The 14719-nt window shown below is 43.4% G+C and overlaps 6 protein-coding genes across 6 annotated transcripts in view; 2 read left to right on the top strand and 4 right to left on the bottom strand.

Annotated features, from left to right (window-relative positions):
• The window catches only part of LOC118507180 (MAGE-like protein 2), a 3011-nt gene extending 664 nt beyond the window's left edge, over positions 1–2347 (bottom strand). Inside the window, exons 1-2 of the mRNA XM_036045251.1 lie at positions 1090–2347; positions 1–1009 (exon numbers count right to left, since the gene is read on the bottom strand). The exon at positions 1–1009 is cut by the window's left edge and continues 664 nt beyond it. Coding sequence (XP_035901144.1) covers positions 461–1009; positions 1090–1095 — 555 coding nt within the window. The 5' untranslated portion in view covers positions 1096–2347 and the 3' untranslated portion in view covers positions 1–460. The remainder of the gene's footprint in view (positions 1010–1089) is intronic.
• A 113-nt stretch (positions 2348–2460) lies between these two features.
• LOC118507181 (MAGE-like protein 2) lies at positions 2461–3280 on the bottom strand. The gene is made up of 2 exons (XM_036045252.1): positions 3138–3280; positions 2461–3070 (listed from the first exon to the last, which is right to left on the bottom strand). Exons 1-2 carry the CDS (start codon positions 3141–3143, stop codon positions 2546–2548), a joined length of 531 nt encoding a protein of 176 aa, XP_035901145.1. The 5' UTR covers positions 3144–3280; the 3' UTR covers positions 2461–2545.
• Positions 3281–4469: 1189 nt separating this feature from the next.
• On the bottom strand, positions 4470–5453 carry LOC118507173 (titin-like). Its single transcript, XM_036045242.1, has 2 exons — positions 5150–5453; positions 4470–5086 (listed from the first exon to the last, which is right to left on the bottom strand). Exons 1-2 carry the CDS (start codon positions 5387–5389, stop codon positions 4559–4561), a joined length of 768 nt encoding a protein of 255 aa, XP_035901135.1. The 5' UTR covers positions 5390–5453; the 3' UTR covers positions 4470–4558.
• A 1035-nt stretch (positions 5454–6488) lies between these two features.
• Positions 6489–7307, bottom strand: LOC118507178 (zinc finger protein 512B-like). The gene is made up of 2 exons (XM_036045249.1): positions 7180–7307; positions 6489–7118 (listed from the first exon to the last, which is right to left on the bottom strand). Exons 1-2 carry the CDS (start codon positions 7183–7185, stop codon positions 6555–6557), a joined length of 570 nt encoding a protein of 189 aa, XP_035901142.1. The 5' UTR covers positions 7186–7307; the 3' UTR covers positions 6489–6554.
• Positions 7308–7437: 130 nt separating this feature from the next.
• Positions 7438–8442, top strand: LOC118507177 (zinc finger protein 512B-like). Its single transcript, XM_036045248.1, has 2 exons — positions 7438–7707; positions 7769–8442. Exons 1-2 carry the CDS (start codon positions 7702–7704, stop codon positions 8330–8332), a joined length of 570 nt encoding a protein of 189 aa, XP_035901141.1. The 5' UTR covers positions 7438–7701; the 3' UTR covers positions 8333–8442.
• Positions 8443–10106: 1664 nt separating this feature from the next.
• On the top strand, positions 10107–14544 carry LOC118507168 (vanin-like protein 1). The gene is made up of 4 exons (XM_036045233.1): positions 10107–10789; positions 11344–11964; positions 12588–13768; positions 13833–14544. Exons 2-4 carry the CDS (start codon positions 11680–11682, stop codon positions 14098–14100), a joined length of 1734 nt encoding a protein of 577 aa, XP_035901126.1. The 5' UTR covers positions 10107–10789; positions 11344–11679; the 3' UTR covers positions 14101–14544.
• The last annotated feature ends 175 nt before the right edge of the window (positions 14545–14719 follow it).

Raw genomic sequence — 14719 nt, 5'->3', positions numbered from 1 at the left:
TTGACATTACAGTCTCGATAGGTCTGTATTTCCGGCTTTCTATGACTTGATTTTACCCGTAATTGAGCACGATTCCCGATCTGGATGAGATTTGATCCCCGGTCCTGTCGCGTGAAGAACGGCACCGCTATCGTCTTGGAAACCGGGCCACTCCATGAAAGCTTAATTTATCAAAGATTCAGCATGTTTCTTCAGTAGCTTTTGTTTTGGTGCCCAAAACTGAAGTTCTGGTTTTCTTGTAACTGTTAGTTCTTTCGGATATTAACATACACGCTTTGCTTATCTTCAAAACTTTAATGTTTCTAAATTGAGTGAGTCGTTAGAGCTTAGGTAATAACAATACCGCGATATTGAAACCTCATACTAATGCATTACTTCTCTATACTAGCATTTAACCAGACAATGAAAAGCTCAAAAGTTTAACGTATGTCTTATTTATTGTGTTAATTATTTATTTTTCTTAAAATAACCACGAGAAAGGCTTTTTCTGCTCTTTCTTTACAAGAATCGTAAATGGTACCGGTTTCTCAATGTAGATAGGTTGTTTCACGTACACCGGATACGGCTTGTCTACATGCACCGTGTAAGGCTTTGGGATTTCGACGTATTCCTTCTGGTACACTGGGACATGGACAGGGACCTTCACTTCCACTGGGTACGGACGGTCAACGTGGACTGGGACCTTCTTCTCCACGTACACTGGGACCTTCTTCTCGACAACGATCGGGACCTTCTTTTCAACTTCAACTGGGTATGGGACCTTCACCTCGACAGGGACGTGTTTTGGAACTTGAACTTCATACGGAACTGGAACCTTTTTGATCTGATGCACATCATGATCCGGATAGTCGATATTGTTTCCATCATCCTGCTGGTGGCCATAGTCGTAAGCCTCGTACGATTGATGCTGAGAATATTTCTCCTCGTACGATCCTCCCTGTTCCTCGCTTGGTGTATTGTGTACTACACCGCCTACAGCCGACATTGCCAGGACGACCAGGATGAAAATCTGCTCCAAAAATATAAGAAAAGCGATGATTATATATTACTGATGGATGCATCGTGCGACACGTGCTACTCTACTTTTACCTTCATGTTTGAGTGATTGTGACGTTTCGACGTTCCGATCGTAACTAATCGATTGCGACCACCGCACGCGTTTTATACCATACATCTTCTACTTGTTGAACTTTCCACGAAACGGCAAAGAGAGTAAAATACAAACTTTTCCCTTTTTGTTTCACTGCTTTCTGCAGTTTATTGGGAGCTGCTGTGCGAAATTAACACAACTTACGTATCGGTCGTATTTTTTGTCGATCAGGTTTACGTAAGGGTGTATGTTTTTATGTTCAGTATCTGCAAAAAGCAAGCGAATCATTTCTGCACAAATTGTTGAAAAAATGAGAATCTATTTTCATTTAGTTCTTTACCAAGTATCCAGTGTACAGAAGGATAGTCTCTACATAAGGTAAAACGGTTGAAGAAGAGCATAACAGCAACAGTTATCCATTATTATTCTTGTCCATAACATCAATTGATCGTTCAGAATCACTATCCTTTGATGAGACAAGTAGGGCCAATGGCATAGGAACGGTAAATCGATGAAACCACATGGATGAAACCATGATGAATCTATCAAACTTTCAATATGATCTTTGAATTTGATTCTTTTTGTGTGAGGAAATTTATAATCATCTTAAAGGAGATCTACATGAAACGCAACTCGCAGCGAAAACTTGATTTTGCGTGAGAATGCTATGAGATTTTTTGTGGAATTCTTTCAAATACTGGCAACATTCTTCTTAATATCCTGTTTCCAAGCTGTCAGTTGCGCTTCGTAAAGACAGCATTTTTATACTTTTCCGGATAAATATTTCACGCTTTTGCGTGCTTGGCATTACAAGAGTGAAGAGATTGGTCATAAAATAAACCTAAATGTACTAATGTGCATCTTACGTACTACCTTTCTTTTATAAAGATACTCTTCCTGCCATCGAGCAGCGCAAACTTGCAGTACATTTGAGTCTCCTGTGCTTATCATGTAATCAGCATATAACTAGAAGTCCCAGCTCGAAAAATTGCTCATAGTTCGACCAACTGCGATGCAGAGACGATGTAGTCCGCAATTAAGGCACTATAACAGTGTGAAACTGATTCCAATCCACGGAATTACCAAGGTATTCTATTTTTACAACTAAAACTAAAATCGCTCCGCGATTTCCTGGTCTATTTGATAAGATCAGTTGCCTATTTTTCTGATTCTGTTCTGATCTGTCAATCAATCTATGATAAATTAATCTATAGAATAATAAATCAATCTATCGTTCTAGTCAGAGTATCAACAGATTCAAATAAGCAATACGGCCAGGCCTTCATTTACGAATAATAAAAAACAATGCTGCAGTTGGCCACCACTTTGGGGCCAAATACACTACAAAATTCCATACTAACAACACATTGTTCCATTGCATACATCAGGTAAAGAATTATATTTTTGGCATCATTCGTCTCTTACAGGCATTTTAACAATTGTTTCGAAAATTGCTCAACCCCAGTACGGCTTCTTGTGGTGCTCCTTGATGTGCACCGTCACTGGGACCTGCTTCTCGACGTACACTGGCTGCTTCACGTAGACCGGATAAGGTTTCTCAACATGAACTGCGTACGGCTTCGGAACTTCGACGTATTCCTTCTTGTAGACTGGAACATGGACTGGGACCTTCACTTCCACTGGGTACGGACGGTCAATGTGGACTGGGACCTTCTTCTCCACGTACACTGGGACCTTCTTCTCAACGACGACCGGGACCTTCTTCTCAACCTGGACTGGGTACGGGACCTTCACCGGCACTGGGACGTGCTTCTCGACCTCAACTGGGTACGGAACGGGGACCTTCTTGGTGATGATCTGCTTCACTTCCTTTTCAGCATAGTCCGAGTAGCCTAGGCCATAGTTGTCATATCCATAGTTGTCGTAGGATTCTTCCCACAGTCCACGCTTCTCCTTCTTGGACTCGTCAACTTCCGCTGCGCAAGCAATGGCCAGGGCCATGGAGAACACAATGAACGCCTGTGGAAGGTCAATAATCATTATTCTGCCCTTACGATCACATTCTGTTACAGATTTACCGTCTTACCTTCATGATTGTCTTTCCGCTGTTGAACGCTTGGCTCTGCTTACTAACGCAACGAACGCTCACACTCGAATGATACCTCTTTTGGCTAGATAAACACTATTTATAGCAAAGTAGTGATTCCTACCTATCCGCAGAAACAAACCTCACAGATGTAGCGCGATGGCTGGGCACTGTTTGTAAGTTTTTCGCCGCCGAGGTCTTACACATTTTCGCATTTTATTGTCTCTCATTTCCTTTGCCGTGAAGCAACTGTCGAGTTCAAAATTAACCAACCATAAACAATCAAGACCTCATCGGCACATCGGCTACTGTTTTTCAACCTTATCATGGTACAATGACACAAGAAGTGTTTGGTGACTTTTGATTCGATTAAATCAATGAGAATTGGTTTGTTATTGGAAAACTTCCTACACACATAAATAAAAACCAGCCGGTTGTGCTGGCCGACCAAGGACACAAGCTATGCGTTGAAGCAATTGGTTTCAATACTGTGAGAAATTCAATTCCATCCTGTTCAGACCTGACGATCCTTTTTTTATAACTATAGTTGATATAGTGATTTGGCATTGAGACATTTTAAACATGTATAATGTACTTTTGAAATGTGTGTTACACATATATATGCATCTCCAATTTTAGCAATAGCAATAGCGGCGTCGGTTTCAAACGACAACGACCGAGGATCACATTGAATCCAGACTGCCGTACGTAAGACTGACTATCGAGAGCTACGAGTAAAACCAAGCCAAGGAAAGCCGGAACTGGCATGCCGAACCCTTTTGAAGCGGTCGTGCCACAGAAGAAGATAAATTTTATACTTAACAAGTGATGCCCGCCATTTGCTGTGCGAGCTCAAAGGCCCTAAAAGTTTTACGTAGGCACGGTCTCAAAACCCAAAATAAAATATATTCAATTATACTGATTTCATCTTTATTATGCATTCCGTATGTATATCCTTCGTAAATAAATCTATCGTGAGCGAAATTAATGTAGAAAAGCATCAAGTACAAATTATTAACTACTTTATATAGTTGAGCATAGTTCAAGGCTTGAGCCGTAAACACCATAAGAGATTATTGAACTTGAGATTAAGGTTTAAAAAATATTCGATTATTTTTTAAAATATTGAATGGTGACATAGTTTGTCGTCGTGGAAATTATTAGCAGAGGTGGCAACGATTTCATTTTTCTTTTAAAAAATTACTTTGCAGTTCAATACTGGAAGTTTACGTTGAACCCAATAAATAGACCAATTTGCTACTGATTGTTTTTCATGTAATTTAAACAAAACTGGAAATAGTAAAGGAAAAAAATCATGCATCAACCGGAATATTTGTTTAATCTCTAGTGTAACATTTATTGAAGATCATCAACAACAGTCAGTAGTTTCCATCGACCAATCCCAACACATTCAAGTCCTTTCAACCCCAGAATGGCTTCTTGTGGTGCTCCTTGATGTGGACGGTCACTGGAACTTGCTTCTCGACGTAGACGGGCTGCTTGACGTAGACCGGATAAGGCTTCTCAACATGAACTGCGTACGGCTTCGGGACCTCGACGTATTCCTTCTTGTAGACTGGGACCTCGACTGGGACCTTCACTTCCACTGGGTACGGACGGTCAACGTGAACTGGAACCTTCTTCTCGATGTAAACTGGGACCTTCTTTTCAACCACGAACGGAACCTCCTTCTCGACCTTCACTGGGTATGGAACCTTCACCGGCACCGGGACGTGTTTCTCGACCTCAACTGGGTACGGAACGGGGACCTTCTTGGTGATGATCTCCTTCTTGGTGTATCCATAGTTCAGTGGTTGGTGATGATGGTCGTAGCTTTCGTACGATTCATGGGCCGATTCAAGATCGTAAAGTCCGCGCTTTTCCTTCTTCGAATCGTCGACTGCCGCCGCGCTGGCCAGGGCCAGAGCCATGGAGAATACGATGAACGCCTGGAAGACACCGTATTACAGGATCTACGACCGATTTCACTGGATGCACTCTAAACAACTTACCTTCATGTTTGCCTTTCCGAAAATGTAGCTGATCAACTGCTCCGTACAACGATCGTCTGTTGGATGATGGTTGATCCGACGACAGCGACTAGCTTTTATAGTGCCGCTGGAGGCTCGTTTTCTTTCTCCATCATCTTTGGATGAGTCGTAACTTTCCAACCTACCGAAAAATCCCTCACCTCTTTCCTCACACACTCGCTTCCAGTTGACACGCTCCGATAGCTTTACGCGACGTTGCATCGTACAGTCAGCGAAATAGCTCCCGAAGCATCAAGCAGATCTTTCTGCGCTTCTTCATCCCGCGCTTCGTAACGATGTAGCGCGCGGTTCATCGGCAGTGGCACGTCGAAAAGCGGAAAAATTGCAATACAACCGCACCACGGCACCGGGGCGTGTAAAATATGAAAAACCCATGATAATTTTGAAGGTCGCTGCTTAGGCCTAGGTGATCTAATGTGGATGTGGAGGATGTTAAGCTTTGTAACGGAGGATGAAAATATGCCACGTGGACCGGACATTTTTTGCGCTTGATGAAAAGCGTAAGTATTATCTTCCCATCTGATCTAGTCGTTATTCCTTTTTGTCAAATTCAATCATAATATATTTTTAGTTTAGTTTAATTAGCTAACCAATACAATAGTAAATTAATTTGAAATCATACATGACGAATTCATTCTTGCTTGATGTATAATTGGTGCATTGGAAGCGAGCATGCAATAACTTAACAGTATACAATTCTACTATTTAATTAAATATTTTATTGATTCATTTAGCTTTACGTACAGTGGTCTACGTTTCGGGAGAAACTATCTTTTGACCAATTTCGTATATTTCGTATATTTTGGCTATCTTTATTCATAGCTCTTAGTTTATTCTTCATTCATCTTCTTCTTTCTTTCTCGACAGTTCTCGGCCTGCCATTTATGGCTTACTGTAGCTTGAGATTACCCGTAGCAAAGTAGTCAACCCTGCGTACGTGGAGTGGTCTGGATGGAATTATAACCACGGTTCTGCCTTGTGTAGAACGACACCAATATCGCCTAGGCCAACGGAAAGCACCTATCACAACGTTATCTCACATAAATCCTTATTAAATTTATCAACTCTTTGATAAACCGAACTAGCGATAGAAAGATATTGATTTATTTTTATTTGAAAATGTTTCATATTATCCATAATGTGAAAGCTCTCAAAAGAAAGAACATATATTCAGCGAGAAGAATCGAGTGCCTTCAGAGCGTTCCTTGAGACAACGATCACCAATTTCTTGACAAGGATTCGAACACACGGTCGAAAAATGGAATAAGCAACAACTGCGAACAAATAGAAACACAGTCGATTAAAGATAGAAATCAAACGTACTTTATTAGCATCTTTCAAGCAATTCGATATCTTTCGAGATTATTTAACCCCATAGGGCCTTATGCTCGTAGGAGACCGGGCTGCTGTAGACAGTGGATTCGTGCTCGTACACCGACGAAGGAACCGCCTTGTGGACGTAGTGTGGCTCTTTCACGTACAACGGGTACGACTTCTCGACCGGGACTGGGTAAGGCTTGGCCACCTCCACAACCTGCTTGTGGTAGACCGGAACCTTTACCGGAACCTTCACTGGGACGGGATAAGGACGGTCGACATGCACCGGAACCTTCTTCTCGATGTACACCGGGACCTTCTTCTCGACGACGACCGGAACCTGCTTTTCTACGTGCACCGGGACCGGAACCTTCACAGCGACTGGGACCTGCTTCTCAACGGCCACCGGGTATGGGACGGCAACCTTCTTCGTCACCGTGACATGGTTCGTCACCTGGTGTTGGTAATCGTTTCCGTAGTACAGATCATGTCCTCCATAATATTGGTCGTAGCCGTTGTTCAGCTCGACGATGCCGCGCTTATCCTTCTTGTTTGCCTCTAGCTCGCTGTTGCAAAGGGCAAGGGCCAATACGGCCGACAGGACGATGAAAACCTGGATAAGAGGATTAGATGATTAGACATTTTCAAATATTTCGTCCAAGAAGGTGAACTACCTTCATGTTTAGGCTTGGTTTCGATGGAGCTCACTCGATCGCTGAACGTTTACTGATGATCACTTTCGGTTCAATGGTTGGCTTTTATACTGAACCGATCGCTTTTCCTTTGACCCTCACCTTCGCAAAGACTTCAATTTTATAGCAAGACGGTATAAACAATCTGTGACATGTTTTATTTTTATTTTTTTTGCAAACACTCGGTTTAATACCATGATTTTTCTGATAATTCAGGGACGTGGTTAAAACCACTGTGCAAAAAATATTTATTACTGATTTGACGTACATGATTTTATTAAATTTTTTATTTTATTAAAAATGCCATAATAATTAACAAACTTAAAAAATGATGATTTAAAGTGTTGAACTAAGCAAGGTCAATTCCGCACAGTTGGTGGTGTCATGAAAGTGAGGGTCAAAGGAAAAGCGATCGGTTCAGTATAAAAGCCAACCATTGAACCGAAAGTGATCATCAGTAAACGTTCAGCGATCGAGTGAGCTCCATCGAAACCAAGCCTAAACATGAAGGTAGTTCACCTTCTTGGACGAAATATTTGAAAATGTCTAATCATCTAATCCTCTTATCCAGGTTTTCATCGTCCTGTCGGCCGTATTGGCCCTTGCCCTTTGCAACAGCGAGCTAGAGGCAAACAAGAAGGATAAGCGCGGCATCGTCGAGCTGAACAACGGCTACGACCAATATTACGGAGGACAAGATCTGTACTACGGAAACGATTACCAACACCAGGTGACGAACCATGTCACGGTGACGAAGAAGGTTGCCGTCCCATACCCGGTGGCCGTTGAGAAGCAGGTCCCAGTCGCTGTGAAGGTTCCGGTCCCGGTGCACGTAGAAAAGCAGGTTCCGGTCGTCGTTGAGAAGAAGGTCCCGGTGTACATCGAGAAGAAGGTTCCGGTGCATGTCGACCGTCCCTATCCCGTCCCACTGAAGGTTCCGGTAAAGGTTCCGGTCTACCACAAGCAGGTTGTGGAGGTGGCCAAACCTTACCCAGTCCCGGTCGAGAAGTCGTACCCGGTGTACGTGAAAGAGCCACACTACGTCCACAAGGCGGTTCCTTCGTCGGTGTACGAGCACGAATCCACTGTCTACAGCAGCCCGGTCTCCTACGAGCATAAGGCCCTGTGGGGTTAATCCCGAACAAAGGATCATAAAGTCCTTTTTTCAAAGCTTTTATCGACCTCTCTGCACCAAATGGCCAATATATTCATGTACATAAATACATATAATCTTAATCTAATTTAGATTCTCAATCTTTCGCCATTTACGCACACACACGAAAGAAAACAACATCCCAAACGCCTCAAAAATGGTCAAAGTTTGGATGGAATTTGCAATCAAATCTTGTGGGCTGATTTTGTCGAGAAAGCAAAAATTGTGCCAAATATCGAATGATACCGTACCCCATCTATTTGACCAATACTTGTCAATATCATTTTGAGCATTATCCCAACAATGTTGAACCGATTAGGTTCATCAACAATACCTGCGGTAAGCCATAAAAGGTCCTCTCACATTCCTGACACGTTCTTCTTTATTGTGTCCCTTTCGACGAATGAATTAAATCGTATTTTGCACCTTTTTAATACAACGCATCAAATCTTTAAGACAATCGAATTTCAATTCTAGGGAAGTGTCTGTTGAAAGGGATTCTGAAGGTTCGAGTAAAAATTAAATAAATAAAATAATTTTTGAATTCCGCCAACATATCCAACCGGAAAATATGGACCACCCATCAAAAATATCTGTACGTCTCAGTTACATGTTTCGATAACTTCGATCCGGATGAATCAGCTCAGAAATAAAATGAACGCACTTCTGCGCTGTTCAATAAGCTTGGAATACATTAACGGCTTCCGTCTTGGAATTTCGGCTCACCATCGCAATTGTGTTATCTTGCCAATGTTGTTTGTTTTTTTTTCTTCCCTTTTGCCGCTTTCAACCTGTGTACACTGGAGGCAGCAACGTTACTCACAACTTCACAACAGAATATCGATAGAATTGTTACCCAAAATGGGCGGCACGATCGAGTTTAATTGCGTACTGTGTCATATTTGGATTTACCCGTCCGCACGTGATCGTTACAGATCGCTGTACTATGCACTGAATTAAGAGATCTCTAGAGTTTTGAGATCTAGAGCCTCTCTTTAAACAAAATTGTTGTTCAACCATCAATCGGCACACGTTGATCGAACGACCATTTGAATATGTTTTTGAACGACGTTACAAGCAAATTGATAATAGTCATCCGTCGAATGGAATCGAGGCAGTACGTGAGGTGAATCGCAGCTATTAAAATCCGTGCACCAAGTACTAATTGTGCTAAACAGAATTGTCACTTGCCGTGGGTAAGGTTGTAGTTAAAATTTTAACCACTTCCGCGAGGCCAAGCAACCGCATCGCGAATGCTGTTCCGTGTTCTAATACAACCAACATATCAACTAAGGTGTGTTGTCGGGTACTTCTACTAGCCATCATCATCATCATCATTATCATCATCGCCGTCGTTATTATCTTCGGTGTTGTCGTCTTCGAGGCGGACTTTGGCTGAAGGCGAGAGCTTAAGGCACACGCGCAAGCAGTTTAACCCTGTCAGGTGAGTCACTCCACTCTAACCACCCATCACTATGGGATGGTTTTCAGTCAAACGGTTACAAAGTGAGTGACTCTGAGTGTGTTGTTATTCTATATCATTTTCCAAATTTTTTTTTTCATCATTGTTTCACTAATTTCCCCTAAACGATCCTTCAAATTTGAATCGAAATTATAGTAGCAGATTGCACTTCAAATTACAATACTCAGCGTGTATGACCTTCCGATCCCACAGTGCATCAGGCGCCATCCGCCGTGAGTGTGCTTTTGCCGTTAAAGCTTCTTCTATCAGCGAAGCGCGATCGTGTGCGCTAGTAGTGAGTCCTCACGCGCCGTTGTGTGTTTGCGTGCGGCCAGCCAAAAACCGTCACCATCCGGGTCGTCATGCGGCTTTATCGGTAACATTCCATTCCTACGCGCCTCAGTGCCGAATCCCGCTTGCGCCGTTCTGGATGCGTGTCGTTCTTTCCGCTTAGTGTCGTGCGCATCGGAAAACGAGAGAAAAAACGAAAACAAACAAACGTGCAACTTGGTGAAGGTGTAAGCCCCGTAATCGTGCGTCAGCTGATCCGGTGCAGTATGTGTGCGGTCGTCTGCGCCCATTGAATTCCAATGACATGCGTTATCAGCGCAGCACCTCCGGAGAGCACCGGAACAGTGGAAGAAGAATGTGTTAATGTGCGCTCGGTGCGAGTCAATGTGGTCGTGCTTCCGTAAATTCATGAGGGCGGCAGGTGTGCAGAAACGGTATCAAACAGAAAATGGTTTAATGTAAAATTTTTTTGTTAATCAAAGAAAAGGTGCAATTACAAGTGCTTTAAACCGGTCCTTCCAATCCGGACGATTATTGCCGTAAAGTGGTAAAACGTCTGTGGGTTGTGTTGTTTATTTTGAATTGCTGAAAAATCAGTCCACAAAATCGTTGGGAATATTTTTCCATCTGTTGAAATTAAAGTTCATCCGACCATTACATTTTGTTGATCAGTTCTACTGAGTTCGGTGAGTAATAAGTCCGTAGTGTATTTTTCCTTAATGTTTATCACACTGCTATGAGTCACTGTTATTTCGAAGAACACGAAGCTGCAGGGTCTTGAATGTGTTGCAGTCTTATTTGAATAAAAGTCGTCTGCTTTAGTTCCTGAATGACCTCCAAAAATATTGATTGTTGCTAACCTATAATCATTTTCCTGACCTATATCGGGTTGACAACAACATCTGGTGGAAAAAGAATCTAGAATCTTATCATTCAGCTACATTGTAGCGTTTCAATGTTTATGCCTTCAATCATTATCGTGTCGTAATTTGTCATTCAGTGCACCATATTTCAGCTTCGATGAAGGCAAGATATAACAGAAACTCTTGCATTGTTGTTTCTCGAAAGGGGTTTTGTGATAACATTGTTCACTTACCTTGTCTTAATGAAGCGATCAAACGGCTTTTCTCGTGCCAAGTGCATGCTCGCCTCTTCGATATCAACGTTCCAGTACGCACCTTGGTGTGTAGTGTGATTGAATGCAACTTACTCATTGGTCTTTCGCTCAACCATTACGCAGAATGCACTACGCCACAACAAGTCCGCAGCGTTCCACTATCAGCGCTGGGACTGGTCACAGCACGCAAACCGCCCTGCTATCGGATCTAGAGAAGCACAGACCACAAAAAAGGAACCACGACGAAGAACTCATGGCGACGATAACGTGCACCCCCGAAGAAACTCGCTAGTAGTAATCAAACGTACAAGCGTGCCTCAGTCTTGCATCGGCCCTGGACCGGAACAGGGCAACAGGGTGCGATTGTGATCCCGATCGGTCGTCTTCTTCGCTGTCAATGTGCTCGCGGAGAATCGCACACACGATCGCCGTTACTTCTAAACAGACCACAGTGATAGTATGACGCTTAGCAAGAATCCCTGGTGGACTGTGGTCCAATTAGCGACAGTGGTGCTCGCTGTGTCCCAGCTGTGCAGAGCCAATGCGTCAGATGACTATGATGACTTCAGCCAGGAGGGAACAATCGAGGAGATCGTGCACTTTGTACGATCCACGCCGGAAAGCGACAGCTACGTAGTGTCCGTAGTAGAGTTTCATCCCGAACCGATGACGATGCCCATCGCAGAACGGACCGAGCTGCATCTTAGGGAGTACAGCAAGCTAATCCGATCTCCGGAAGCGAAGGTACGTTTAATGCCCCGTGCACTGGGCCAATAGTTTCATTCATGCTTGATGGTCGTGTAAGTTGAGCATTTAATTGCGTGCTTATCAGCTTCGGGCAGTATACAAGCAGACGTCCTCCATGCAAACCTAAACGTGACAAGTTGTGTGTTCTTGAATCTCTTATACTGAAACAGAAATTTGCATTTTTTATGACAAAGTGCAATTGTACTTGTTAACAATTTTCCAAATAGCTGGTCAACAATTATACATTTCGCGGGACAACACAAATTATTTTGTAATAGACACCTGTTAATAGGGATTATTAGTTTTCGCTTAACCTCCGTCTAAGTTAGACGGTCGGTGTCGTTCAGCCCAGTTACTTATACTCATAAATAATAAGCTCAGCGTAAGATCGTGTTGAAGTGCACTTGCTGTGGAGAATGTTGCATCAAACACCAGCGTGGCCGTGTGCCTTTAGTAAACTAGTTTCTTTTTACTGCAGCACCTAAGACCAATAAGTTGTGGGATTTCATTGACCGTCCACCATTAAAAGCGTCTCACATGATGTCGAAGCTGTGCCAAAAACGGAAGCTTGAAGTACGCGTTACTAATGTTACTTTCTTACACAATTTTGTCACTTACAGCCTGCCGACATCATTGTGTTCCCGGAGCTAACGCTCAACTCCCTCTCAGACACAGTATTCGTGCCCGATCCGGCTCAACGCGTGGCGCCCTGTGACGATCACGGAACCATCCTAGTCACCCTGTCCTGTCTCGCACGGGAAGTGCGTAAATATCTGGTGATCAATCTGTCGGAACAGTTTTATGTGCAGAGTCAGGGAAAAACCTTGTTCTACAACACGGATGTCGTGTTCGACCGAGACGGAACCGTCATTGCGCGATACCGGAAGTACAATCTGTTCAAGGAGCCGGGAACGAGTGTAACATCGCTACCGGAGTTGGTCAGTTTTGAGACTGACTTTGGGGTACATTTTGGAGTGTTCACGTGTTTTGACATCCTGTTTGCATTGCCCACACTGGAGCTAATCAAGCACGGCTTGCGGGACTTTGTGTTTCCCGCCTTCTGGACGTCGGAGCCGCCGTTTCTCACCTCGACGCAGATCTTCGAAAGTTGGGCATACGCTAACGATGCCAACCTGATCGTTGCTGGGACGAACTACGGCCCGTCTGGTGCAACTGGCACCGGTGTGTTCAACGGGCGCAACGGAGCACTGTTGACGCACTACACCGGAGTGCCTACGCGTGCACTGTACACCGTGACCGTGCCAAAGTCAGGGCCAGGCAATATCACTCGATATCACTCACTAACGAGCGATGTGCTTGAGGTACCGAAAGCAGAACCTAGCGATCATCGACTGCCAGGCGATAATTTTGAAAATGTCCGCATCGGTCGGGACTTTCTGGAGCAGTTTACCACCATCCAGCTGAATCCAATCTGGCAACAGGAATCCATCGGTCAGATCGTTTGCAACGGAATGTTCTGTTGCGACTTTTCGCTTAGCTTAACGGTGGACGACGAGCTCGAAAAAACACACTACTATCGGTTGGCCGTATTCGATGGCGTTCGTACCTTCCAGGGATTCGCTGACGCACACGTATCCATTTGTGGTGTGATTGCGTGCAGAAACCAAAGCATAGCAAGCTGTGGTCTGATGTTGCAAAGTAATTCGGAATACCTGCAGTTTAATTCCATCTCAATAACGGGACGGTTCATCGCCAACGGAACGCTTGCGATGCCCAGTACACTGGACATGCGCATGTACTCCTACGACGCTAGTCACTACCGCTTTACGGCCGATGTCAAGTATGCTACTGAACAGAATTCTGCTCGTGACAACATCTCTAACAAGAAAATCTTATTCCCACAGCTATTCCAGCAACAGCCAAATCGTATCGATGAACCTGACAACCCCAATTAGCAACATGCAAACGTTCGGGATCTATGCGTTCAACCACAAGGAATTTGAATTCTACAACCCGATCGAACTGCCCGGCGCAAACACCCCACAGCCGGACGAAGACGATGATGGAGGCGCCGCAATCGGTACGACACCTTCTGCTGCTGCACTCCTACTCGGAGCAGCTGTAATCATATCCTGGCAGATGATGGTATCGAAGCACATCGCATTTCTATAGCATCAATGTTGTGTGACACATACAACAATCATCAATCAGTTCCTGCGCAGTATTTCCGGCCAAGCTTTCGACTTTAGTATAATATGCCGTGCCATCGTATTCGCCAGTAGTTAGTTTAGTTACAATTACAACTGTTCCCCAAGCAAGCAGGAAACGACTTGAAATGTAAAACAAATACCAAAAATCGAGTACTAACCTTGTTCGATGTCCGTGGCGTATGAGGTGAATGTGAAAGGTGTCCTCTTTCTGTGTGAGGAAGAAATTATTGTGATAACTAACTTCGTTAAACATGTATATGCAAATGTAGGATAAGTGTATCGATTCACTGAATCTACTGAATGTTTCTTTGTTTTTCCATATAAAATCGCTACTGGCTGGATCTAAATATTTTCGCGACTCGTACATTTTAGGACATATCAGTAATACATGTATGTACCAAGAATACCGCGTAAAGAATCAAAATTTATTCCTGTGGCTGATTGCCATCGTGATTGTCGTTGGAAACATTACACAAACAGTTTGAAACATATTCAACCTATTTCAAAAATCAATTTAAATTAAATTGGGGTTTCAAAAAATGTATATAATCATTTGCAAATAAAATCTCATAAAAAGCAAT

The sequence above is a fragment of the Anopheles stephensi genome, chromosome 2, assembly GCF_013141755.1.
Source record: "Anopheles stephensi strain Indian chromosome 2, UCI_ANSTEP_V1.0, whole genome shotgun sequence".
Classification (NCBI taxonomy): Eukaryota; Metazoa; Arthropoda; class Insecta; order Diptera; family Culicidae; genus Anopheles; species Anopheles stephensi.
Note: the sequence above shows the minus strand (reverse complement) of the source record. Positions and strands in the feature narration are given on the sequence as shown.